The sequence below is a fragment of the Scomber japonicus genome, chromosome 9 (genome assembly GCF_027409825.1).
Source record: "Scomber japonicus isolate fScoJap1 chromosome 9, fScoJap1.pri, whole genome shotgun sequence".
Taxonomy (NCBI): domain Eukaryota; kingdom Metazoa; phylum Chordata; class Actinopteri; order Scombriformes; family Scombridae; genus Scomber; species Scomber japonicus.
Genome location: NC_070586.1, coordinates 3,821,593 through 3,846,474, shown reverse-complemented (window position 1 = coordinate 3,846,474; position 24,882 = coordinate 3,821,593). Strand labels below are relative to the sequence as shown.

The window sequence follows — 24,882 nt, the reverse complement described above, 5'->3', positions numbered from 1 at the left end:
ATATATATAATGTTTACAGCTAATATAAATTAGTGTTGCTGTTAACTGACACGGTAACTTTTAAATGTAAATATATTATATCTAAACCGTATATATATTAGCTTAAGATATATTATATTAGCTTTAAATGTTTTATATTAGCTGTACCGTATATATATTATATTAGCTTTAAATATATTATATTATCTGTATATATGTTTACAGCTAATATAAAACAGTGTTGCTGTAACCTTTAACTGTAAATATCATCTTCTCATTAACTTTAACTGTAACCGTTTTAAATATTAACGGTCGGTTATGTTTAGTACAGCTCGTCGTTCATATTTTTTTATCATTTAGCAATTTTTACAGTTTATAAAACAAATAATTAAAGGAGGAGCCGGTGTTATGGAGAATAATGTTACCCTCCGCAGCTAGTCTGGTTATAGTTAACTGGTTAACTGGTTAGTGTTACGGTAAACTTGGGTAAAGGACTGGTTAGTGTTATATTAGAACAGACGGACACTAATCTACACGGGAACATGTTTAAACGTTACACCGGTCAACGGTTGTTTTTAGCTTATCATGCTAACTATTAACGGCTGGTAACGGCTAAACTCACTAAACTACCGACACAAACCAACAGAAAAACACAACAGAGGCTCTCTACAGACAGATATCAGATAAACAGACTCTATTAAAGCTGAGTAGAGTTAATAATATAAAGAATAATATAAATACAAACCTTTAAATCTTCAGTCTGTGTTCCTTGTTTCTTCTGTTTCCGAGCAGCTAACATGGATGAGAGACGCGCCTCCCGTGATGTCTCGCGAGATCTACTCCGTCTTCTTTTACGTGTGAACTGTTCTCGCGAGATTTCCACAAAGCTTCAGTTTAAATGGGGGTTTTTTTTAATGGAGAGGAAAACTATCAAAACATATAAAACATTAACTTCACCATTAATCATATAATCTACCAACTAAGTGCTTTTATTATTTTAACATTTAAATAATTCATATTAGTGTGTGTGTGTGTGTGCTTTTCATGTGGAAATGTAAATATCAGTTTCTCTTCTTTTACACAAAGAGTTTATAATAAAACATAATTAAGAAATATGAAAAGAGAGTGATAGTTTGATTGGTTTCCTTCTTTGTTACACTACAACACGTGGACGTTAGTTTTCCAGTTGGGGATGATTGTCACATGTTGATATAAATACATTTATAGTGTGATATATTTAGTTCTTTCTTTTTTAAAGAGTAAAATGAGCAGGAACTTAGTGAGGAAGACAAACCAGATGTGAAGCTCAGAGCAGTCAGAGGTTCAACTGCTCAGTATTGTTATATATAAAGGATAAAATAATGTACTTATAGGAATGATTGATGCTGAAGTGTTCAACTGTTGTATTTAAATGAAAACATTAAAAAAAAAAAAAAAAAAATTTTTTTTAACCCTTTCATGCATAGTGATCACTGCAGTGGACGGAGGTTCAAAAGCTGTTTCCTTCTGTATGAAAGGATTTAGATGCATCATCCCAACACCTGCAGTCATGTTTCTGGTTGGAGATCAGTTGATTTATGTTATTATAATGTCAGTTTCTTTTGGTGAAATGCCAAAAAATGAGGAGAAAATCCTGACTGACATTATAATTTATGCATGAAAGGTTTAAATTCATTTCTAAGATTGGCAACAGTTTTGATTTTTCCCATTTAAACAGAACCAACCTCATGATGGAGTCTCATCTCTGACACTTTAAATCTGTTCAGTATGAAGTTTATGAAGAACTCAAAGGAAAAGATAAAGTGTGACTACCAACCTCGTTCTCTCCTAAATGTATATTATTTATATTTATGTATTTATATGTGAACTTCCTCGTGTTTCATGTTCTTATATCCAGATTCATTCTCCAGTTTTCTCTCTTCATCACAGGAAACTCACAAAGCAGGAAACTCTGCAGATCGAACCTCTAACATTATTCTTCTCAACGGTTACCATGGCTACGTAGCAGAAAGGAAAAAAAAACAAGAAAAGGATGACAATTGATGAACGAAAGAAAAAGAAAGACAAAGAAAGAAAGTAGTAGCAGTGCAATGAAGAAAGGACAGAAGGAAAAAAAGGATGAAAAAAGAAAGGAAAGAAAGAAAGCAAGGAGGAAGGAAAGACAAAGCAAAACAGCAAGAAAGAATGAAAAAAGTAAAAAAAGGAGTTGCAGGGCTGTGAAGAAAAAAACACAGAAAAAGAAAGAAAGATAATGAAAGAATGGAGGACAAAAAGGAAAGAAAAGAAAGGATGAAAAAGATAAAGAAACAAGCAAGAAATAATACAAATAGACAAAGAAGTAAAGGAAGAAAGAGAAGGATGAAATAAAGTTAAGTAGTAAAGGATGAAAGAAAGAAAAACAAGCAAGATATGAAAACAGAATGACAAAGGAAAGGATGAAAGTAAAAGATGAAAGAAGGATGAAAGAAGTAAAAGAAAGAACGAAAGTAAAGAGAGGGTGAGTGAAAGAAGTACAGAAAAAGAAAGATTAAAGTAAAGAAAGGATGAAAGAAGTAAAGAAAGTAAAGGATGAAAGAAAGAAAGGAAGAAGGAAAGAATGGAGGACAAAAAGGAAAGAAAGGATGAATGAAAGAAGAAAAAGGATGAAAGTAAAGGATGATGAAATAAAGAAAGGATGAGAGAAGTAAAGGATGAAAGGATGAGAAGTAAGGGATGAGAGAAGTAAAGAAAGGATGAGAGAAGTAAAGGATGATGAAATAAAGAAAGGATGAATGAAAGAAGTAAAGAAGGATGAAAGGATGAGAGAAGTAAAGGACACTGACTCGTCCCTGTAGTTTGTCAATAGGACATTTTATTGTATACGTCTGTCGTCTTTATTCAAATTACAGTAAATGATGTCATATATCTGAGAGATGACGAGCGGCTGCACAGCGGCTAACGCTAACGCTGAAGCTAACCACAACCTTGGGCTTTTTTTTTTTTTTTTTACGATTTTTTTTTATTGTTACGTTTTTTTTTCGTAAATTTTTTTTTTTTCGTAATTTTTTTTTTTTGGTTTAAAATCAAAACTTTTGCAACAGGAAGCAAAAAAAAAAAAAAAAAAAGGAAAAGAAAGGAAGACGAAAAAATAAAAAGCACATATGCCATGAATGAGATGTGTTGTGTTGTGTGGTGTGATTGGTTGGTTGGTTGGTGATGTCATCAGGAAGTAGGAAGTAGGGTTGTTTCTAAATATAATGCTAGCCTTAAAAAAAAAAAAAAAAAAAAAAAAAAAATTTAATTAAAGAAAAAACACGAAAAAATGAAGAAGAAGAAGAAGAAGCGTTTTGCTCGTCGTACATGTTGTAAAAGGATCAGAATATGGCACATTTGGTCCACGTTGGTAGTTTTATTATCTCGTTTTCAAACATGTAATAAACAAAAAAAAAAGAAAAAAAGAAGAATAAAGAAATAAAGAAAGAAACAGATCGTAGTTGTACGTGTTTTTTTTTCTTCTCATATTAATAATGATGATGATGACAGCATACTGAAAACACGACTGTAAGAGGGGGCCGCTCCGTTTTTTTAAGTTTCTCCATTTTTTTTTTTTAAATCCTTTAAAATCTCGTAAATCAGCCAATTCTGTGTCTCATGTGTGTTTCTCTGCTTTTTATCTCCCTTGTACAGTGTTTTTAATTATTATTGTTAATATCTTTCCATCCAAAATGAAGAAGAGGAGGAAGGAGGGAGGAAGAGGAAGAGGGAGGAGGGGTGGAGGAGAGGAAGAAGAAGAAGAAGAGGAGGAAGAAGAGGAAGAGGTGGAGGAGGAAGGTTGTGTTGGAGCTTCGTGGATGATTTTTTTTTTTTTTGTCGTTGAACAGGGATGGCTTTTATTTTGAACATTCACAGGAAGTAGTCGGGAGTGCGTCTGGTCACGTGGGGCTCGCCGCGGCGCGGGGCGGGATCGAACTGAAGGCTGAGGAGGGAAGAAGAGAGAGAGAGAGAGAGAGAAGAGAGAGAGAGAGAGAGAAGAGAGAGAAGAGGGTCATTAGTGATGATTTTAACACTTTATAAAGTGTTCAGGGTTTAATTTGACAACTTTCAGACATTTAAGAGAAGAAAAAAACACCTTAAAACTTTCCCTTTATAGTCTAAATGTAATAAAATATCTTCATGCTATGCCAAATGTACAAAAATGTAAATATTTCAACTTTCTGAAAATGTTTTTGTGCAGCTGATTCACATTTCTGTTCAGTTTTTGACTCTTAAAAAAACTAAAGAAAACTGTCTCTTGCTCTTAAGACACTTGAAAAACTGAACATGTCCTTTAACCCTTTATGAACTGTTCAGGGTCTCATAAATATTTTAATATTGAAGAAAAACACTAAAAGCTTCATTAACCCTCCTGTTGTCCTCCAGTAAGAGAAGGAAGGGAGGGAGAAGGAAAGGAGGGAAGGGAGGAAGAAGGGAGGAAATGAGGAAGGGAGGGAAGCAAGGAAGAAGGAGAGAGAAGGAAGGAAAAGAGGGAGGAAAGGAAATAAGGAGGGAGGGTTAGGGTTAGAGAAAGGAAAAGAGGAAGGGAGGAAGGAAGGAAAGGAGGGAGGACGGGAGGAAGAAGGAAAGATAGGAGGGAAGGGAGGGAGAAGGAAGGAAGGTAGGAAGGAAAGAAAGGAGGGAGAAAGGAAGGAAGGAAAGAAAGAAGGAGGAGGGAAGGAAAGGAAGGGAGGAAGAAGGAAAGGAGGGAGTTAGAAGGAAAGGAAGGAAGGGAGGAAGAAGGGAGGGTGAGAGAAATGAAGAGGAAGGAAGGAAGAAATGAAGGAAAGAAAGAAAGAAGCAAAGGAGGAAAGGAAGGAAAGGAAAGAAGGAGGAGGGAAGGAAAGAAGGAACAGTCAAACCAGACAGGAAGGTTAATGATTAATTTATCATTAATGATGATTCTACTTATTATGAGCAGTGAAGATTAAATACAGTAAAGTTTGTCTCAGCTGCTCCTAACTTATGTACATCTTTACAGTTAATATGTTCAGCTTACACCCCCTCACCCCCCCCCCCAACCCTAACACCCCTTAACCCCCCTACCCCACACCCAGAGCTCACTCTCGACGGCTGTTTGTACTTACAAAGAGTATTTAAGGGTGTCGTCCAGTTCCATGATGGCTGCCTGGTTTCCACAGCGGTAGCAGTAGTTTGGAGCACTGAAGATGGTCACCACGTTCTTATCATGGCCCCAGTTATAACCCTGGAGAGAGAGAGGGGGGGGGGGGGGGGGGGGAGAGAGAGAGAGAGAGAGGGAGAGGGAGAGGGAGAGGGAGAGAGAGAGAGTTATTACAGGAAACACACATTACAGATACATGATGAATACAAGTTAAAAGCTGATTGATTGATTAGAGCAGGGGTGTCAAACATGCGGCCCGTGGGCCAGAACCGGCCTGCTGCGGAGTCTGATCCGGGCCCACTTTCCTTTCTGTCTTCTTTTCCTTCCTTCTGTCCTTCCTTCCTTCCATCTTTCCATCTATCCACCCTTTCTTTCTTCCCGTCTTTCCTTCCTTCCTTCCTTCCATCTGTCTTTCCTTCCTTCCTTCCTCCCTCCCTCCCTTCCTTCCTTCCATATGTCTTTCCTTCAATCTTTCCTTCCTTCCTTCCTTCCTTCCATCTGTCTGTCTTTCCTTCAATCTTTCCTTCCTTCCTTCCTCCCTTCCATATGTCTTTGCTTCAATCTTTCCTTCCTTCCTTCCTTCCTTCCATCTGTCTTTCCTTCCTTCCTTCCTTCCTTCAATCTTTCCTTCCTTCCATCTATCCTTCCTTCCATCTGTCCTTCCCTCCATCTGTCTTTCCTTCCTTCCTTACTTCCATCTGTCCTTTCTTCAATCTTTCCTTACTGTCTTTTCTCCTCTTCCTTCGACCCTTCCTTCCATCCATCCATCCATCCATCCATCTGTCCTCCCTTACTTCCTCCCTCCCTCCCTTCCTTCCTCCCTTCCTCCCTCCCTTCCTCCCTCCCTTCCTCCCTCCCTCCCCACATCAGATCAAACTGGTCTGTATGTTGGCCTTGAATGAAGATGAGTTTGTCTCCTCTGGATTAGAGAATAAAGACGTCTGTTCACCTTCAGAGCAACAAACACTAGCTACTATCATCAATCTGTTTTAATTCATCATATATAAATAATAATTAAATGTTCAGATCTTTAAGGGTTAAACTCTTCTTTTTATTTCCTGCTGTGATGAATAAAAATAAAAGCAGTTTAAATGTGAGGGTCACGCAGCGGTTCATCAGTGGGAGAGGAACTGCTGCATGGAGGAGCACTGCAGCTGTTGCCATGGAGACGCCGCTAAGAGACAGGGGTAGGTAGAGGTGTGTGTGTGTGTGTGTGTGTGTGTGTGTGTGTGTGTGTGTGTGTGTGTGTGGGGGTTGTAAAGGGCCAACAGGACAAAAATACACTAAATAAAAAGAGCAAAAGTTGACCAGCTGACATCATTTCAGCTTCAACAGTTTCTACTCAGAGTTTTATATAAAATAATATTTAATTTTGACAGTTTTTAGAAAAGAAACTAAAGATTAAAATAAATAATAAATTACCGTAAATCCCGGACTATAAGCCGCTACTTTTTTCCCACACTTTGAACACTGCAGCTTTTACTACGGTGCGGCTAATGCATGGTTTGTTTTTCTTTCGTGGGTGTTGTTGTTACGTACTTTATTATTTGTTCACTTTGCTTCATGTTTGATACACGTTGTTGTTCCGACTCGTTCATAGGAGAGAACGGGAGAGTTCGCTCAGTAGGTAACCCTAACCCTGAACCCCCCCCAACCCCTAACCCTGACAGAACGAGGTAGATTACTCCAGTAACAGTCAGACTTAGTTTAATCACTTAGAAGTCACCAAATGACTTTAATTTGGTTAGTTTATATGATGCAGATTAGTAAAATATGACTTTTATGAGGGTCACAGTTGCGTGATGGCTGTCAGGCATCGCCGGACCAACCCTCGCTAATATCTCATATTACAACGTGGGTACCTGCGGCTTAAAATCCGGTGCGGCTTGTACAAGTACAAAATTGATTTTCCTTTCTAAAATTAGAGCATGCGGCTTTTAATCAGGTGCTCTCTGTAGTCCAGAGTTTATGGTAATTTAATTCTTAAAGTGTGTCTGAATTAGAGCAACTAACTATTATTTATATTAATGAATAATCAGATTATTATTCTCTCGGTTAATTGATTATTCAGTTGGTTAAATAATCAGAAAAATTATGAATTTGAATGTTTCTGCCTTTAAAAAAAAGATGTAATTAATGAATCAATAATCAAAGTAGTTCAGTATTCGTTTAATAGTTGATTAACAGACTGATATTAGCAGCTTTAATCAGGTTATTTACTTCCTCGCTGAGAGTTAGACGAGATTAAAGACACGCTGATGTTCAATGTGAAGATAAAAGCCAGTTAGCTTAGCTTAGCATAAAGACTGGAACCCTATGGAAACTGTTAGCATGGCCATATGCTGATGTTCAATGTGAGGATAAAGCCAGTTAGCTTAGCTTAGCATAAAGACTGGAAACCTATGGAAACTGTTAGCATGGCCTTTAAACCATCAGCCTCTTTATTATTACAGTCTGTAGAGAATTAAACTAGTTACAGCATCAGTTGGTTGGACAGGACTGGACTGGACAGACCCTCAGCTGTCTCCTAGCAACCAGGTTACCCCTCCCACCCCCTTACCTCCATGACGAGCTGATGGGCGCGGGACACCAGGGTGAGGCCGTTGGCGTGGTTGAAGGTTTCGGAGATGTCCTGTCCGAAGGTGTATCCTGCACCTCGGGGGGAGATACCCCACCCACCACGGTCATCAGGGTCGGACCACAGCAGGTCACACATGGGGCCCTAAAGGAAGGGGGGGGGGTAGAGGTTTATTATAACATCTGTACAGTGTGATGGACTAAACAGTCTGATTAAAGGTTAAAGTGTGTGTGTATATATGTGTTGTGTGTGTGTGTATTAGTGTGTGTATATATAGTGTGTATATTTTCTAATGTGTGTATATAGTGTGTAATGTGTGTATGTGTGCATATAGTGTGTAATATATGTGTGTATATATAATGTGTATATAGTGTGTAATATGTGTATAGTGTGTAATGCGTGTGTGTATAGTGTGTATATATGTGTGTGTGTATATATAGTGTATAAGTGTGTGTATATAGTGTATATAGTCTGTAGTGTGTATATAGTGTGTAAAGTGTGTATATAATGTGTGTATATAGTGTGTAAAGTGTGTATATAATGTGTGTATATAGTGTGTTTATAATGTGTAATGTGTAATATGTGTGTATGAGTGTATATATGTGTGTATATAGTGTGTAATATATATGTGTACATAGTGTGTACATCGTGTGTGTGTATATATGTATGTAATGTGTGTATACATAGTGTGTATATAGAGTGCGTTATGAGTGTGTGTACCTCATGTGGGACTTCCTGCAGACGGTCCAGAGCTCGTATGTGATCCAGAGTATCTATGGAGGGAGACAATCCACCGTGGAGACAGAAGATCTGCAACACACACACACACACACACACACACACACACACACACACACACACACACACACACACACACACACACGTTACTCTGACATCCCATAATACCACCCCTGAGAGGAGGATGAGGATGATGAGTGGTCCCACCTGTCCGTCGACCAGCGCGGTGAGCGGCAGATAGTCGAACAGGTCTGTGAAGTACTTCCAGACGTTGGCGTTGCCGTACTTCCTCAGACACTCGTCGTAGAAACCGTACACCTGCGTGATCTGCCGCGACTCGTGGTTCCCTCGGAGGATGGTGATCCGCTCCTGGAAACGGACCTGAGACGAGCACGCGCACACACACACACACACACACACACACACACACACACACACACGTTATTAAACTACCCATTATTCATCAACTGTCAGGAAACAAGTCAAACATCGCCATGGCAACAGAAGAGGCCAATCAATTGACCCTGTCTTTTTTGACTGTTCCTTCCTTCCTTCTTCTGTTCTTTCCTCCCTCCCTCCCTCCCTCTCTCCTTCTTTCCTTCCCTCCCTCCCTACCTTCTTTCCTTTCCTCCCTCCCACCTTCCTTCCTTCTTTCTTTCCTTCCCTCCCACCTACCTACCTACCTTCCTCCCTCCCTCCTTCTTTCCTTCCTTCCTTCCCTCCCTCCCTCCCAGCTACCTTCCTTCTTTCCTTTCCTCCCTCCCACCTACCTTCCTTCCTTATTTCCTCCGTCTTTCCTTTCTTCCTTCCTTCCTTCCTGTTCTCCCCCCCTCCCTCTCTCTTTCCTTCCTTCCTCCCTCCTTTTCTTCCTTCTTCCTCCCTTCCTTCCTCCCTTAACTCGAGGACAACAGGAGGGTTAATGGTTCTTGATACAATATCTATTGTATTTAAAGCACTCTAAATAAATGTGATATATAAATTAAAGTTATATTTGCTTTAAAAACAGCAAAGATGTGTTTAAATGTGACGTGATCTTCATCTGAAAGCGTCTTTTAAATTAAGTTGCACTCTTACTACGGTAATTACAGCAGTCTGAATCAAATCTGAACTAGTGAGCTTTAAAGTTACCGTAATTACTGTAATAGAAGCACAACTAAACAGCCTGGTTTGGTAGTTGATTTTCTTTGATCCTTGTGCTTCGGATCGATAAGCTGCTGCTGCTGCTAGGGTTGTTTTATTTTGAAAGTTCACCAGAAGCTTTCTACTGACTCTGTGTCCTACTTCCTGTCTGGTTTGCGATGTGCTCCGGTCACAAATAGAGCGGCTGTAGCTTCACAGTGTTGGATCGTAATGATTGATCAGATGAGAGGCAGCGATCGGCTCGATGCTGCTCGGCCTGCAGAGTGACGACAGCACAACTTCCTGTTTACTGGAAGCTCAGACAGGTCAATAGTTTTAATCAGAGAGACACTTCCCTACTACCTTTATTTCTCTCATCTATCTGCCGACTGTTTTTATGATGCAGTTTTATCTTTCTGCTGCCTTGTAAAGCACTTTGAACATCCTATATAAATACAGTCTATTATTATTGTCATGTATCAGAGCTTCAGTAACTTTAGGACATTACTGACATGATGTGTGAGAGAGAAAGCTCCACCTCAGGAAAATATATCTGAATGTTTCTCTAAAGCAGGGATGGCAAACATGCGGCCCGAGGGCCAGATCAGGCCCGCCGAGGGGTCCAATCTGGCCCACTTCTTGTTCTTTTCCTTCCTTCAATCTGTCCTTCCTCCTTTTCTTCCTTCCATTCTTCCTTCCATCTGTCTTTCCTTCCTTCCTTCCTTTTGCCTGTCTTTCCTTCCTTCCTTTCTTATTTCCTTCCTTCCTTCTGCCTTTCCTCCCCCCTACCTTCTTTCCTTCCTTACTTCTTTCCTCTGTCCTTCCTTCTTTCCTCCTTCCCTACTTCTTTCCTCCATCCTTCCTTACTTCCTTTCCTCCCTTCCTTCCTTCTGTCATCCATCCCCCTTTCTTCCTTCTGTCGTTCCTTCCTTTCACTCTCCTTCCTTCCTTCCACTCTCCTTCCTTCCTTCCTTCCATCTGTGCTTCCTCTCTCCTTCTCTCTTTCTTTCCTTCCTCCCCCCTACCTTCTTTCCTTCCTTACTTCTTTCCTTTACTCCCTTCCTTCCTCCCTCCCTCCTACCTTCCTTATTTCCTTTCCTCCCTTCTGTCCTCCATCCCCCTTTCTTCCTTCTGTCGTTCCTTCCTTTCTCTCTCCTTCCTTCCTTCCCCCCTCCCTGCCTTCTTTCCTTTACTCCCTTCCTTCCTTCCTTCCTTGACTCGAACACAACAGGAGGGTTAAATAATCTTCTTTCCTTCATTAACATAAAGCGTGTTATCATCTCGTGTGTCTTTATGTTCTGTGTTAAAACTAAAAAGCTTTTATCATCGTAGTTAAACTCTCGTGTGTCTTTACCGTCGTTTCCTGAGAAGCTGATGAAACATGTCTCTGTTTTAATGTTTTATGAGTCCAGAGGTAACGTGTGGAGTATTTTTAGAGCGACTCGCAGCAGATAAACAGGTTTTTATCTGATTTACCAGGAACAACAATAAAATGTCAGCTGGCCCGAAGCCTCACACTCATGACCAGGACTCAGAGTGTGTGTGTGTGTGTGTGTGTGTGTGTGTGTGTGTGTGTGTGTGTGTGTGTGTGTGTGTCGATATTAAGAGTTTGAAGAGAAGTTAAAAGAGGAAGCAAACATGAGCTGATATGAAGTGTGGATCATGTGAGCTAGCAGGTATTTGTCCTCGGGGTCACATGACCTGAGAGGAAAAGCCCAACAGGAAGTTAATAATCAGTCCTCTGTTTGTTCTTCTCTCTCTCTCTCAGCTAAAAGTCAGACACGGACGGTTTAACCTGAACAACAGCCGTCCAGCGTGTGTTTAAAAAGCTAAAATGTTACAGATAATTGTTGATTTCAGACGTCGCTTTTCCTCTTTGTTGCCATGACAACATAAAACATGGATTTTATTTCGTCTTATTGAGCCTAAATGTGATGTTTTACAGACTCTACAGACTCATTCACTTTAAACTATAGCAACCATAGAACAACCTGTATCCATAGCAACCATAGAACAACCTGTATCCATAGCAACCATAGCACAACCTGTATCCATAGCAACCATAGCACAACCTGTATATAGCAACCAACCATAGAACAACCTGTATCTATAGCAACCATAGAACAACCTGTATCTATAGCAACCATAGAACAACCTGTATCTATAGCAACCATAGAACAACCTGTATCTATAGCAACCATAGAACAACCTGTATCTATAGCAACCATAGAACAACCTGTATCTATAGCAACCATAGAACAACCTGTATCTATAGCAACCATAGAACAACCTGTATCTATAGCAACCATAGAACAACCTGTATCTATAGCAACCATAGAACAACCTGTATCTATAGCAACCATAGCACAACCTGTATCTATAGCAACCATAGAACAACCTGTATCTATAGCGACCACAGAACAACCTGTATCTATAGCAACCATAGCACCACCTGTATCTATAGCGACCATAGATCAACCTGTATCTATAGCAACCATAGAACAACCTGTATCTATAGCAACCATAGAACAACCTGTATCTATAGCAACCATAGAACAACTTGTTTCTATAGCAACCATAGAACAACCTGTATCTATAGCAACCATAGAACAATCTGATGGTCTGTCCTGCTAAAGATTGACCTAAAAAGTTAAATGGGTTCAATAGATTTTAGTTTTTGACATAAAGTGACCTCTACCAATCGGTTTGCACCTTTTTAAAACAACACTTTAAAACTCTTAGAGATTTTATTTATGTCTTAAATGACTTTTTAATTATCTTAAACGTTCTTAAGGCTCAGGCAGTGCCGTCTAAACTTCATTATATTATATATTGTTGTCTGACCCTCAATATAAAGACAGTAAAGCTGCTTTATCATCTGTCACACACACAGTTGGACAGATAACAGAGATTTAACTCATCCTGCAGATCTATAACAGCAGCATCAACCAACAGGAGGAAACACATGATAACTGCAGCTGGCTATCATGTTATTATAATCAGTGTAACTTATAACACAGTGGACATGTACTAGTTAAATGACTGAATAGATAAAGAGATAAATACACTGGAGCTTAGTCCTACCATATTACTGTTACACTATTATCTATCTTTGCAAAGTTGCCCTAACTTCCACATCAATGTTACCTGATTCATATTGTTTGATGAGTGCTTTGAAAGGCCTTTAAATAAAATGTTTTATCATCTTTACCCTAATCCACCTCATGTTATTTAGTATATAATGTATTAAAATGGAAATGTGTAAATCATGTTAATGTTAGAGTCATAAAAAAAAGTCATCACTGAAACATTTAGCTCCTTTATCTTTGACTTATTTTTGTCTTTCTTTACTCTAAAATAATTTATCCAGGTTCATTTTTCCTGTTTTTCAGTATTAAACGATCTTAAATACCCTGTTAGCGTGTTTCCATGACGACAACAGCTGTGTGGTTGTTGCTGTTGCTTACCTTTAGCGTGACGAGCAGCGTGACCGTCTCCACAGAGTAGTATCCTCTGTCTACGTAGTCTCCCATGAACAGGTAGTTGGTGTCGGGAGACTTTCCTCCGATCTTAAACAGCTCCATCAGGTCGTGGAACTGACCGTGGACGTCTCCGCACACCGTCACCGGGCATCGCACCTACGAGACCGACCCAGGTAACCGTTAGCAACAGGCAGCTTCATTTAGTTATAGAGAGCAGAACCAACTCAATGTGCTTAAAACAAACATTTAACAAGAAGAAATGGAAACATAAAAACATACAATATGAAAAATAAATAAACCCAATAATAGTAAAAACATAGAAACATTATAACATACAATTAAAAACTAAACAACCCCACTAATAGAAAAATAAATAAAACCTAGACTAGAGCATTAAATATGAGTTTGCAGCATAATTTTAATAATGATTAATCAGATTAAAATGTAAAGAGCGTTAAAACATTAAATACAACTTAACATATAAACATGAAAACTGACTTTAACACTAACTAATGAAAGATTTTTATATTAAACTGCAGATTAAAGTCTAATATTTTATAATAATAGTAATAATAATAGTTTATTTTTGGATAGGGACAGTGGTGCATATTAATGAACATAAATGTTAGACATCTTTGTAAATATGCCGGATTATAGCAAAATTGCTAATTTGCATCCGTAGTCGTATATTCATTGGTTTTTATACTAAATGTGTTTTTCTTTACAGTCTTTGTTAATAAAACTTAAAAAACCCTTCATACTAACGTTTCTATTCTTGATAAAAAGTGACAATTCATGAACACATTATTATCATTAAAAAATGTCTTAATCTACAACAATAAATCTTACACTGTAGGTTAGAAGTTAGTGTTTCTAAAGGAGATGTGATCATTTACTTTATTTATTTATTCATGTGTGTTTAGAGTTGAATGAAAGAGTTCATGTTTAATAACTGACTGCAACACTGGAAGCTTCAATTCATGTCATTGTTTTAATATAATATATCATGTTTTAACTAAGTGCTCTTTACAGTCTTTGTTAGTAAAACCATGAAAGTCCTTTAGACAAACGTTTCTATTCTAGATAAAAAGTGACAATTCATGAACACATTATTATTTAACGTCATTTAATCTGCAGGTTAGAAGTGACTTTCTTTGGATAGTTACTGTGATCATTTATTTATTCCTGTGTGTTTAGAGTAGAATGACAGAGTTCATGTTTAATAACTGTAGTGCGTGAGAGAAGCTCAGAGTTATAGTTATGAGTTTATTACATCTATAAACTGACCTCAGATAAAACCAGCCTGACTCCTTCAACCTTTAAATGTTGGAAAGGTGTTTGAGGTTTGCTGACGTTTGTTTACTTTCAGACTCATTTCACATCTTTACTTCCTGTTTATCTCTCTCAACGTTTCCTGATTCTCTGCTCCATGCTTTCATTTTATTATCTTCTATAAGTTTTATCTTCTTCTTGTTTCTATTTGTCCGTTTCTCTTTTAACCTCATCTTCATTTCTCACATGTTAATAACTCATAACTCTAAACATCACATAAAGATTTAAAGTCTTAACAAAAGTAAAGAATTAAAGGGTTACCTCATCTTCCATCTAAAATATATAAATACCTCTATAGATGGAACCATTTTTCTCACAATCAATCAATAATCAATAATTATATATCACTGATTAATGTTTCTTTTTACTCTAACTTTTAATAACCTCTATTTATTTTATTTTACATACATTGCAGTTTATTTATTCTTTAGTTTTTTATTCCTTCGTTTATTAAACTCTTTTTAATTTACTTTTCTTCTGTCTCTTAATAATAAGCCTCTCTCTCATTTAGTTAGTTTTTTTTCCTCTTATTCTTTATCTACTTTTTATTCCTTTTCTTTTACGCTCTCACATTTATTAAACTCTTTTATAATTTACTTTTCTTCTGTTTTTTTTTAATATCTATTCTTCCAATTCTTTTACTCTTAATAATAAATAACCCTCTCTCTTATTTTACTTTATTTTAATGGTCATAAACATTTTAATCATCCTTATTTCCTCTTGTGTGTATTACTCAGTTTTTTTCTCTTATTCTTTATTTATTTATTCTTTATTCCTTGTCTTTTACGCTGTCTCACATTTATTAAACTCTTAAATTTACTTTTCTGTCTTTTCTTCAAATTTTCCAAGTTTTTTTTACTCTTAATAATAAATAACCCTCTCTCTTATTTTACTTATTTTAATGGTCATAAACATTTCCATCATCCTTATTTCCTCTTGTGTGTATTACTCAAGTTTTTTTTCCCTCTTATTCTTTATTTATTTTTAATTCTTTTTCTTTTACGCTGTCTCTTTCATTTATTAAACTCTTTGTAATTTACTTTTCTTCTGTCTTTTTTTTTTATCTATTCTTCCAATGTTTTTTACTCTTAATAATAAATAACCCTCTCTCTTATTTTACTTTATTTTATCTTAATGGTCATACTTTTCTTTCCATCGTCTGTCATTCTCATCATCAGCTGTGAAACCCTTTAAACACTAACCTGAATAAAAGCTGCTAAATAATATAAATAAAGACCATTTTCCCAGCATGCTTAGCTCCTGTGTAGTTTATGAATGAATGAACAGCTGATCAAAGCGTCTCACCTCCTGGACGTTGGACTCCTTGGTCAGAATCTCCTTCGCCTGCAGACGACAAGAAGAAGAAGAAGAAACATATTAATGTCATTTAAAGTGATCTTCTCATCATGTGACACAGAAAGGTTTAAATTAAAAGTGGAACTCGGGTCACACGGCTTCCACTTTTAGCCTCGGGTTAAATGTGGAGCCGGTTTGACCTCACAGGACACCGTAGTGGGTTTAAAATAACAATAAATCCTCCTTTCATCATCAAGAGGAAGGACGGAGGGAAGGAAACAAAAAAGGAAAGAAGACAAGGAAGGAAGGAAAGGAAAAGAAAATTTTAATTTTAAAGATTTAAACATCGTCTCTCTCCAGATGCTACCTTCTACCCTTCGTCTTTCCTCCGTTCTTCCTTCCTTCCTTCCTTCCTTCCTCTGTCCTTCCTTCACTCCTCCCTCCTACCATCCTTCCTTCTTTCCTCCATCCTTCCTTCCCTCTTTCCTCTGTCCTTCCTTCATTCCTCCCTCCTAACTTCCTTCTTTCCTCCATCCTTCCTTCCCTTGTTCTTTCCTCTGTCCTTCCTTCCTTCCTTCCTCCCTCCCTCCCTCCCTCCCTCCCTCCCTTCTACCCTCCGTCTTTCCTCCGTTCTTCCGTCTTTCTTTCCTCTGTCCTTCCTTCCTTCCCTTCCTTCTTTCCTCTGTCCTTCCTTCCTTCCTCCCTCCTGTCCTTCCTTCCTTCCTTCCTTCCTCCCTCCCTCCCTCCCTCCCTTCTACCCTCCGTCTTTCCTCCGTTCTTCCGTCTTTCTTTCCTCTGTCCTTCCTTCCCTTCCTTCTTTCCTCTGTCCTTCCTTCCTTCCTCCCTCCCTCCCTCCCTCCCTCCCTCCCTCCCTCCCTTGACTTGAGAACAGGAGTTATTAAGTTTCGTCACTACTTCCTGTCAGTGTGTAACGGTCACTCCCAGTAATTATAATAATTAATGATAATAAAGATAATTACTGTGACGTGTTAGAGTTAGCTAGCGTGTTGAAACATGCTGACGACGTTAAACCAGCCAACTATCAGCACTGGGATTATCTGACACCTTCATTCTTCCCCTCCTTCCCTCTTTCTTTGCTCCCTCCTCATTCCTTCCTTCCTCTTTTCCTCCCTCCCTCTTTACTCCTTTCCTTCAACCCTTCCTTCTCTCCTTACTTCCTTCCTCTTTTCCTCTCTCCCTCCTTACTCCTTTTCTTCCTCCCTTCCTTCCTCTTCTCCTCCCTCCCTCTTTACTCCTCTCCTTCCTTCCTCCTTTTCTTCCTTCCTTCCTTCCTTCCTCTTCTCCTCCCTCCCTCCCTCCCTCCCTCTTTAATCCTTTCCTTCCACCCTTCCTTCTCTCATTACTTACTTCCTTCCTCTTTTCCTCCCTCCCTCCTTACTCCTTTCCTTCCTTCCTTGACACTAGGACAACAGGAGGGTTAAAACAAAGGAAGAGTTTTATATCGGTCGATTAGAAAAGTTAAATATATAAATCTGATTATAAAAGACACTGAGACACTGATACTGAGCTTCATTTAAAGAGTTAAAACTTTAAATAACCTGCTTCAGTTCACAGGGTTTGACTTAAAGTGAACAAACACACAGACCATTTAACCCTCCTGTTGTCCTCAAGTCAAGGAAGGAAAGGGAAATAAGAAGGAAGGAAAGGAGGGAGGAAGAAGGAAGGTATCCTTACTCCTCTCTCCCTCCTTCCTTACTCCTTTCCTCCTTTCCTTCCTTCTCCCTCCCTTCCTTCCTTCTATCCTTCCTTGACCTGAGGACAACAGGAGGGTTAAACCATCCCTCCTTTTCTTTCCTTCCCACCTCCAGCAGAGCAGATATCCTGCATCCTGTAACCTCAGACTACTGCTTACTCTTTTTAAAACCTGCTGGAAACATAATTTAACTCTTAATGAACCAAAACTATAAATGTTTGGTCTCTTCTCTTCTTCCAGGTTTAGTCACTGAGAACTTCACTTTATAACCAAAAAACATGACATTATATAAAACTAGCAGAGTGATGAAACGTTAAAGTCCATCAGAGTGGTAGATAATCAGTTAATAACTTTATATATTTGTATAAAATGACACTTTATGTAATGACAGTAAGGTTATTAAATGTTTAAAGTCCATCAGAGTGGTAGATAATGAACGCCTGCTGTCTGGATCTTTATATTTCGGGTCTATCGGAGACTTCACGAAACATTTTTATCCTGATTAAAGCGTTTACCGCGACCTTTTAGTTTAAATCAGAGGAGTCAAAGTCATTTTCATTCAAGGGCCACATACACACCAATCTGATCTGATGTGGGCCGGATCATTGAAAAGAAGGAAGGAAGGAAGGAAAGACAGATAGTGAAGGAAGGACAGACAGAAGGGAGGAAGGAAGGACAGACAGAAGGGAGGAAGGAAGGGAGTAAGGACAGATGGAAGGAACAAAGAAAGGAAAAAAGGAAGATAAGGAGGATAGATGGAAGGAAAAGGGCCAGATAGCACCCCTCAGCGGGCCGGTTCTGGACCACGGGCCGCATGTTTGACACCCCTGGTTTAAATAAACTGAACTGTGGTGATCATGGTGTGAAGTCATTTAAACACTAAAAAATAGGAGAATTAAAGAAGCTTTGATGATTATCGTGATTAAGACGCGTTAACCACGATTTCTTTCATGCGTACGATAATCGGAGCGTGAGAATTTAAAGCGTACATCAGTAGCTAGCGACAATGTGCTCATCTGAACACTTCCAGAGGTTTAACTGAGGTTTTACTTCATTCATTTAACACACTTAGAGGAAAGATCATGCTTGATGTTCCTCTGGACTCTTCAGGAGAAAATACATAATCCTGCATCCTGTCGCTGCTCCTAAATATAAACCAGTCCCTCCAGGATTTCATGGGATTTTTTTCTGATTGTTGCCTAAAATGCCTGATTGTTGCGGCAGCATTTTAAAAAAATTGCGGTAAATGTTGCGATGTTTTAAGCACTTTTGTTGCAATTAAATTGGGGGAGACACACACACCATCTCTGATCTCATTGCACATTCAACTTCATATTTTGAAGACAGTTTTCACACCGTTTAACATTTTATTTGGCAATATTTATCTCGCTCACAGACACATGCACACAACACAGACACACAGAATTAGTTGAGTTTACCGTCGCGGCAGACGGTATTTTTTGCCGACCTCACTCCTCCAATTTGCGGAAAAGTTGCGGTGATTGGACAAAATTGCAAGGCCCGCACATAATCGCGCGGATTGGTTGAATTTGTGTCAATTGTTGCGATCGCGACATCGCGAATTCCTGGAGGGACTGGTATAAACACAAGACTGTGACGATTAAAAAAAAAGTGTGTTTTGACAACTTTTTTTTTTTTTAAAGAGCCACCAAACCAGTTTAATGTCTACTGGTGACGTCTATCAGCTGAACTGTGAACACTTTTAAATCCAGGTTAGAAACATTTCTCTTCTCCTGAGCTTATGATTGAGCTCTTTTAAATAATTATATTTGGTAACTTCTGTAAATATCCCAAAATATCCTTCCTTCCTTCCTCCCTCCCTCCCTCCCTCCCTGCCTGCCTTCTTTCTCCCATTCCTCTTTTCCTTTCTCCCTCCCTCGTTCCTTATTTCCTCTGTCCTTCCTTCCATCTGTTCTTCCTCCCTCCCTCCCTCCCTTCCTTCTTTCCCCTCCCTTCCTTCTTTCCCCTTTCTTCTTCTTCCTTTCCTTCCTTCCATCTGTTCTTCCTCCCTCCCTCCCTCCTTCTCTCCTCCCTTCCTTCTTTCCATCCTCCATCTCCCTCCCTCCTTCTCTCTTTCTTTCCTCCCCCTACCTTCCCTCCTTCCTCCCTTCCTTTCAATGAGTGTCCTATAAAGGGTTAAAGCACTTTACATTTTAATCTTTCATTTGCACTCTATGTCCTTTTAATGATTTTAAAGCTAATTCATTATTTCATGCTGCAACCTTACATTTAATGCTCTATTCTAGCATTTTATCTATGTCTTTCTATTTTTCTGTACTTTGTTTTTATTATGGGGGGGTGGGGGGGTAATTGCCTTGCCTATAAGCCGGCAGCATGGACTGGTTTATGTTGGGTTTGATCGATAAAGACAGGAAACAGTGCAGATATCACATCACACATCAATCAATAAAATCACTAACTAGCTCCAATAATTAGATATAAGAATTAAAAATCATGCTTCATGTTCTTTCCTTTCCTCTTTAGAGCAGATATAACCCTCCTGTTGTCTTCAGGTCAAGGAAGGGAAGGAGTAAGGAAGGAAGGAAAGGAGTAAGGAGGAAAAGAGTAAGGAAGGAAGGAGAGAAGGAAGGAAGGAAGGAAGGAAGGAAAGGAGTAAAGACAAAAAGAGGAAGGAATTCAGGAGAGAAGGGAGGAAGGAAGGAAAGAAAGGAAGGAGAAGGGAGGGAAGGAAGGAAGGAAAGAAAGGAAGGAGTAAGGAGGGAGGGAGGGAGGGAAGGAAGGAAAGGAGTAAGGAGGAAAATAGTAAGGAAGGAAGGAGAGAAGGGAAGAAGGGAAGGAAGGAAAGGAGTAAGGACAAAAAGAGGAAGGAATTCAGGAGAGAAGGGAGGAAGGAATGTAGGAAGGGAAAGAAGGAAGGAAAGAAAGGAAGGAGTAAGGAGGAGGGGAAAAAGGAAGGAAAGAAGGAACAGTCAAAAGAGACAGGGTCAATTTGACCCGTGAGGACGACACAAGGGTTAAAAAGTGTTAACCACGACGCTTACGTTTAAATAAGAAACTATACTGATCGTGGTGTGAAATCATTTAAATACATTTTAGCACTAAAATAAAATAAAATAAAATAGTCTGCTTTGAAGATTATCGTGATAAAATAACGTTTTAACCGCAATTCTTTTTTTGGTATCTATGATAATTGGAGCGTGAGAATTTAATAGCGGCACCAATTTACTCATCTGAACACTTCCCAGAGGTTTAATTGAGGTTTTATTTGATTAATTTAATACAATAAAGAGCTAAAATCATGCCTCCTTTCCTTGCTTCCTTACCTCCAGCAGACCAGAAACTAAATGATTTCACTCACAGCGGATTTACCATTTTATAACCATTTATCTATAAGACGTCCAACACCCTAAAGATAAACCAGTTAATAATAAACTTTGAATAACCCGAGTTGAAATGTGGTCATCATGGTGTGAAGTCATTTAAATACATTTATTAAGCACTAAAAAAAAATAGGAGGTTTTAATGATTATTGTGATAAACTGCGATTTTTTTTCATACCTACGATAATCAGAGCGTGAATGTAACAAGGGGGCACATCAGTAGCTGGCACCAATTTACTCCTTTTAGATTTAATTGAGGTTTTATTTGATTAATTTTAAAACACTAAAGAGCTAAAAATCATCTCTTCATGTTGCCCCCCCCCCCCCCTCCTTCAGGAGAACAGAGATAATCCTGCATCCTGTCGCTGCTCCTCGGAAATGAAACCAAAGACTTTAAAAGACGATTAAAAAAAAAACGTGTTTTGACAACATTGGAGGAGAAGAAGAAAAAAAGGTCGGCGATGACGTCACCAAACCAGTTTATCCTTTACTGGTTTACTGGTGACGTCTATAACCTGGAGAAGGGAATGGAAGACAGGGCGCGGTGCAGAAATCATAACACACATCAATCATTAACTAGATCCTATAATTAGATATAAAGAATAAAAAAACATGCATTAATAAACATATATGCTTAATTTAATTTCAATGTAAAAAAATTAAGGCTCCGACTATTAGCTGGAATGATGTAAAAGAAAAAAAAAAAAAAAAAAGGAGGCCCGTCCGTCTTAAGTCGACGATTGTGTGATAAAAGCTTGTTTCATCCTTGCTTTAAATTACACAAACATTACTTTAATTAACACACCTGTCGACTATATATGCTGCTTTATTTTGAAAAGTTGTGTATTTTTTTATTTTTTTAACACCGTTCCAGGAATTAGACGGAGCCGCTTGCGCAATAATTAGGCCCACATTGAAATGAAAGCGAGGCCAAGAAATAAGATTAAGAGTTAATATAATTAAATGAAATACAAACAATAAACAACGCGTCTTACCTTCTCGCAGAGTGTCCTGACTTGGTTCTCCGATAGCTGCTTACACTCGTTTAGCTGCTCGATCCATTGGTCTAGTTCTTTAGTGAAGGATTTGTCTTCCATTGCAGCTAGCTGTTAGCGTAGCCTAGCCTAGCTTAAGTTAGCCTTTAGTCACCGTGCTCCGGTCCCGCCAAACCGGCTGCAAAAAACTACGATATACACCTAAAAATCAACCACACTATCAGTCAACTTCGATCATGATAAACTGATGAATCACCCGAGGTTAAGTTACAGATGTGTGAAGTCGGTTGGTATCGCCGTGGGGGGAGTGAGAAGGGTTGAAAGTCCCCGATGCGACGGAGCGTAGCGGCGGAAGGCAGCGGCGTCGCAGCGGCTAGCCGAGATGCTAAAAGGGTTAGCCTCAATAACATCCGGGCACTTCAACGGTGCCACAGCAACGACACACAGTGGACGAAATGTGAACTGCAGCTCAACATAAGGCCCGGGGCCCGCTAACGGGTCGCAGGATTAAATGTGGGAGGTCACAACTTAAAATAAGAGCATAAAAGCACTGAACAGCTAAACTAAACTAAACTAAACAACTAAACTAAACTAAACTAAACAACTAAACAGTGGATGAAATGTGAACTACAGCCAAAATAAATGGCTCAATATAAGGCCCGGGGCCCACTACCTGGTCGCAGGATAAATACGGGAGGTTGCAAATCTAAAACTGAATAACTAAACTGTTAAATAGGTTTACTCTTGTTGCTTAATGAACTCCTTCAGACATAGATAGATAGTTTTAAGTCCATTTTTACAACTCTCAGTAGTCTGAGATGCCCTCAGTTGGTCAGAACACTATGTGGATGAAATGTGAACTGCAGCACATTAAACGGCTCAACATAAGGCCCTGGGCCCACTAACGGATCATAACATAGATCTGGGAGGTCACAAGATGTGACAAGATCAACAACAAATCTAAACTGTTTAAGTGTTTAATATATTTTTTTAGAATCACTGGAGAATCACTGGAGTGTCTGCCTCTGTTGTTTAAAGATGTGTTAAGATATACACTCACCAACCTCTTAATTAGGAACACCTGTGCAATCTCATTCAATCCAATACAACAGCTCTGCTTTAAATTCTACTTGTTTCCATCCAACTGAAGGACGAAGAAAAAACACTTTTTATGTGGAGAGGGACTAACAGTAAACATATTAGTAGCTCAATTGTAAGTAAGTACAGAACTTGAGTAAATGGACTTAATTACCTTCCACCTAATAATTACCAGTTTTACAGTCTCTGTGTTGTAATTTAATAATTAATAAGTAATTTAATTTAAAGGTAAATGTATGAAATTTAGCTGTGATTGGTTTGATTTGCAGTTCTGTTTCGCATTAATGTGGGCAGGTAAAATACTCATCTGTAGTGACTGTGTGTCAGTGCTACCAAGTATTCAAACAGGATCAGGCAGTAATCACCAAGATGTGGTCTATTAGCTGCTGCTTACTCCTATTCTTCAATGTCAGTGGAAAAAACATAGACTAGTTCATGCGGGTACCAGCACACTCAGGAAACCCAGGAAGTGAGAAACGGGTTGGTCAAGAGAAAATATGTGGATAGTAATATTAAACCATCAGTATCTGAAGATCCTGCTCATGTAGGAGTAGAAGGGAGTGAGGAGGTAGATGTGTTGGCCAAACAATCACATAAAACAGTAAACATGGAAATTCCTTTAAGTAAAGCCGAGCATAAAACTATCATAAAAAACAAACAAATGCGAAACACATGGCAAGAATACTGGGACACTGGGACACATCTGTATGATATACATAAACATGAAGGTTTGAGAAGGAGGTTGGGCAGGAATTGAAAGGAAGAATCAATCATTCCTCATCTCTCTCGTCTCCAATAGGACATACTGGACTCAATCAGACACTTCATAAAACAGATAAACACCCAACAGGTAGACGTGCACACTGTGGTCATCATGAAACTGTCCAGCATGTGGTGCTAGATTGTAGAGGCAGGGTTGGGAAAGTTGGAAATATAGTAGGTTACAGAATACTAGTTACTCTATTTAAAAATGTAATAAGTGATGTAACTATTTCAGTTACTTAATCAAGGTATACATTTGATGACTTTCTGATGACTTTTCTAATCTTCTAACCAATGTTTTCAGCTGTTAGGGTAAGTGATCCCATTAACCACCAAAATCTAAGTTCAGCAGTCTTTCATGGATACTGACATGATTTATAAGGGAGATCATTTTTTATAAAGCAACATTTATCTCTCATTTAAAAATGTATTCATTAGTTCATGTAGATTTTGGAATATAAAATAAAGATATTTGATGAATAAAGAGGGTACTGTGACTCCATTTAAGCCCATGTGTGCTCCAAATAAGCCCATATCATGATTTATTTACAAAATATAAAAACAATAATGATTTCAAATAATTAAAAACAGCAATATATGTATTCAGTAACATGTTAAATATTAAAAAACAGATTACAGTTACATGTAACTAGTTACTCACCAACACTGTGTAGGGACTATGAGGAGGAAAGGAAGGTAAGACAGCTTTATTTACATAGTGCATGGCATTCACAGGAGCAACTCAATGTGCTTTTCATAAAGACAAAATATCAGGGGATGATTAAACAGTAAAAATGGAAACATTAAAACATACAATTAAAATAACCCAACAAAAAGAGTACAGGAAACGGAAAAGAGAGAAAGAGAAAACAAAAAGCTAGACTGAAATAGAGCATTAAAATGTGAGACTGCAGCATAAAATAACGATTTGCTTTAAAATGATTAAAAGAACATACAAGTGCAAATAAAAGATTGATTACAGTCAGGAAGGAAGTGACATCAGCATTAAAGAAAGTTAACTTAAGTTTCACTTCATCAAATGAAGTTTATAACAACTTAAATATCTGAATACAGAGCATTCTTACATATTGTATCTGCATGTGGTTTTCCAGCTGAGAGTCACCACGGCCCAGAAGATCACTGGTTGCCAACTTCCTTCCCTTGAGGACCTCTACAGTTCTCACTGGGCACAGTACATCCTCAGGGATCCAACCCATCCTGCTAATGCACTGTTACCCTCTGGAACATTAAAAGCAAGAACAAATAGACTAAGAAACAGCTTCTATGCAAGAG

General features: G+C 38.5%; 1 protein-coding gene across 1 annotated transcript; it reads right to left on the bottom strand.

The window, feature by feature from the left end:
- Positions 1–3,126: 3,126 nt before the first annotated feature.
- LOC128364625 (serine/threonine-protein phosphatase 2A catalytic subunit beta isoform) lies at positions 3,127–21,841 on the bottom strand. Its single transcript, XM_053325191.1, has 8 exons — positions 21,730–21,841; positions 15,668–15,706; positions 13,016–13,186; positions 8,637–8,810; positions 8,412–8,501; positions 7,674–7,835; positions 5,079–5,197; positions 3,127–3,934 (listed from the first exon to the last, which is right to left on the bottom strand). Exons 1-8 carry the CDS (start codon positions 21,829–21,831, stop codon positions 3,862–3,864), a joined length of 930 nt encoding a protein of 309 aa, XP_053181166.1. The 5' UTR covers positions 21,832–21,841; the 3' UTR covers positions 3,127–3,861.
- Between the last annotated feature and the right edge of the window lie 3,041 nt (positions 21,842–24,882).

What these genes read in the sequence shown, in the direction of transcription:
- LOC128364625 (XM_053325191.1), bottom strand. Translation starts at nt 21,831, where the DNA reads ATGGAAGACAAATCCTTCACTAAAGAACTAGACCAATGGATCGAGCAG. An exon ending in AGGAGTCCAACGTCCAGGAG is followed by an intron (nt 13,187 to 15,667) that starts GTGAGACGCTTT and finishes TCGGTCTCGTAG; the next exon opens with GTGCGATGCCCGGTGACGGT. An exon ending in GACACCCTTAAATACTCTTT is followed by an intron (nt 3,935 to 5,078) that starts GTAAGTACAAAC and finishes TTCCCTCCTCAG; the next exon opens with CCTTCAGTTCGATCCCGCCC.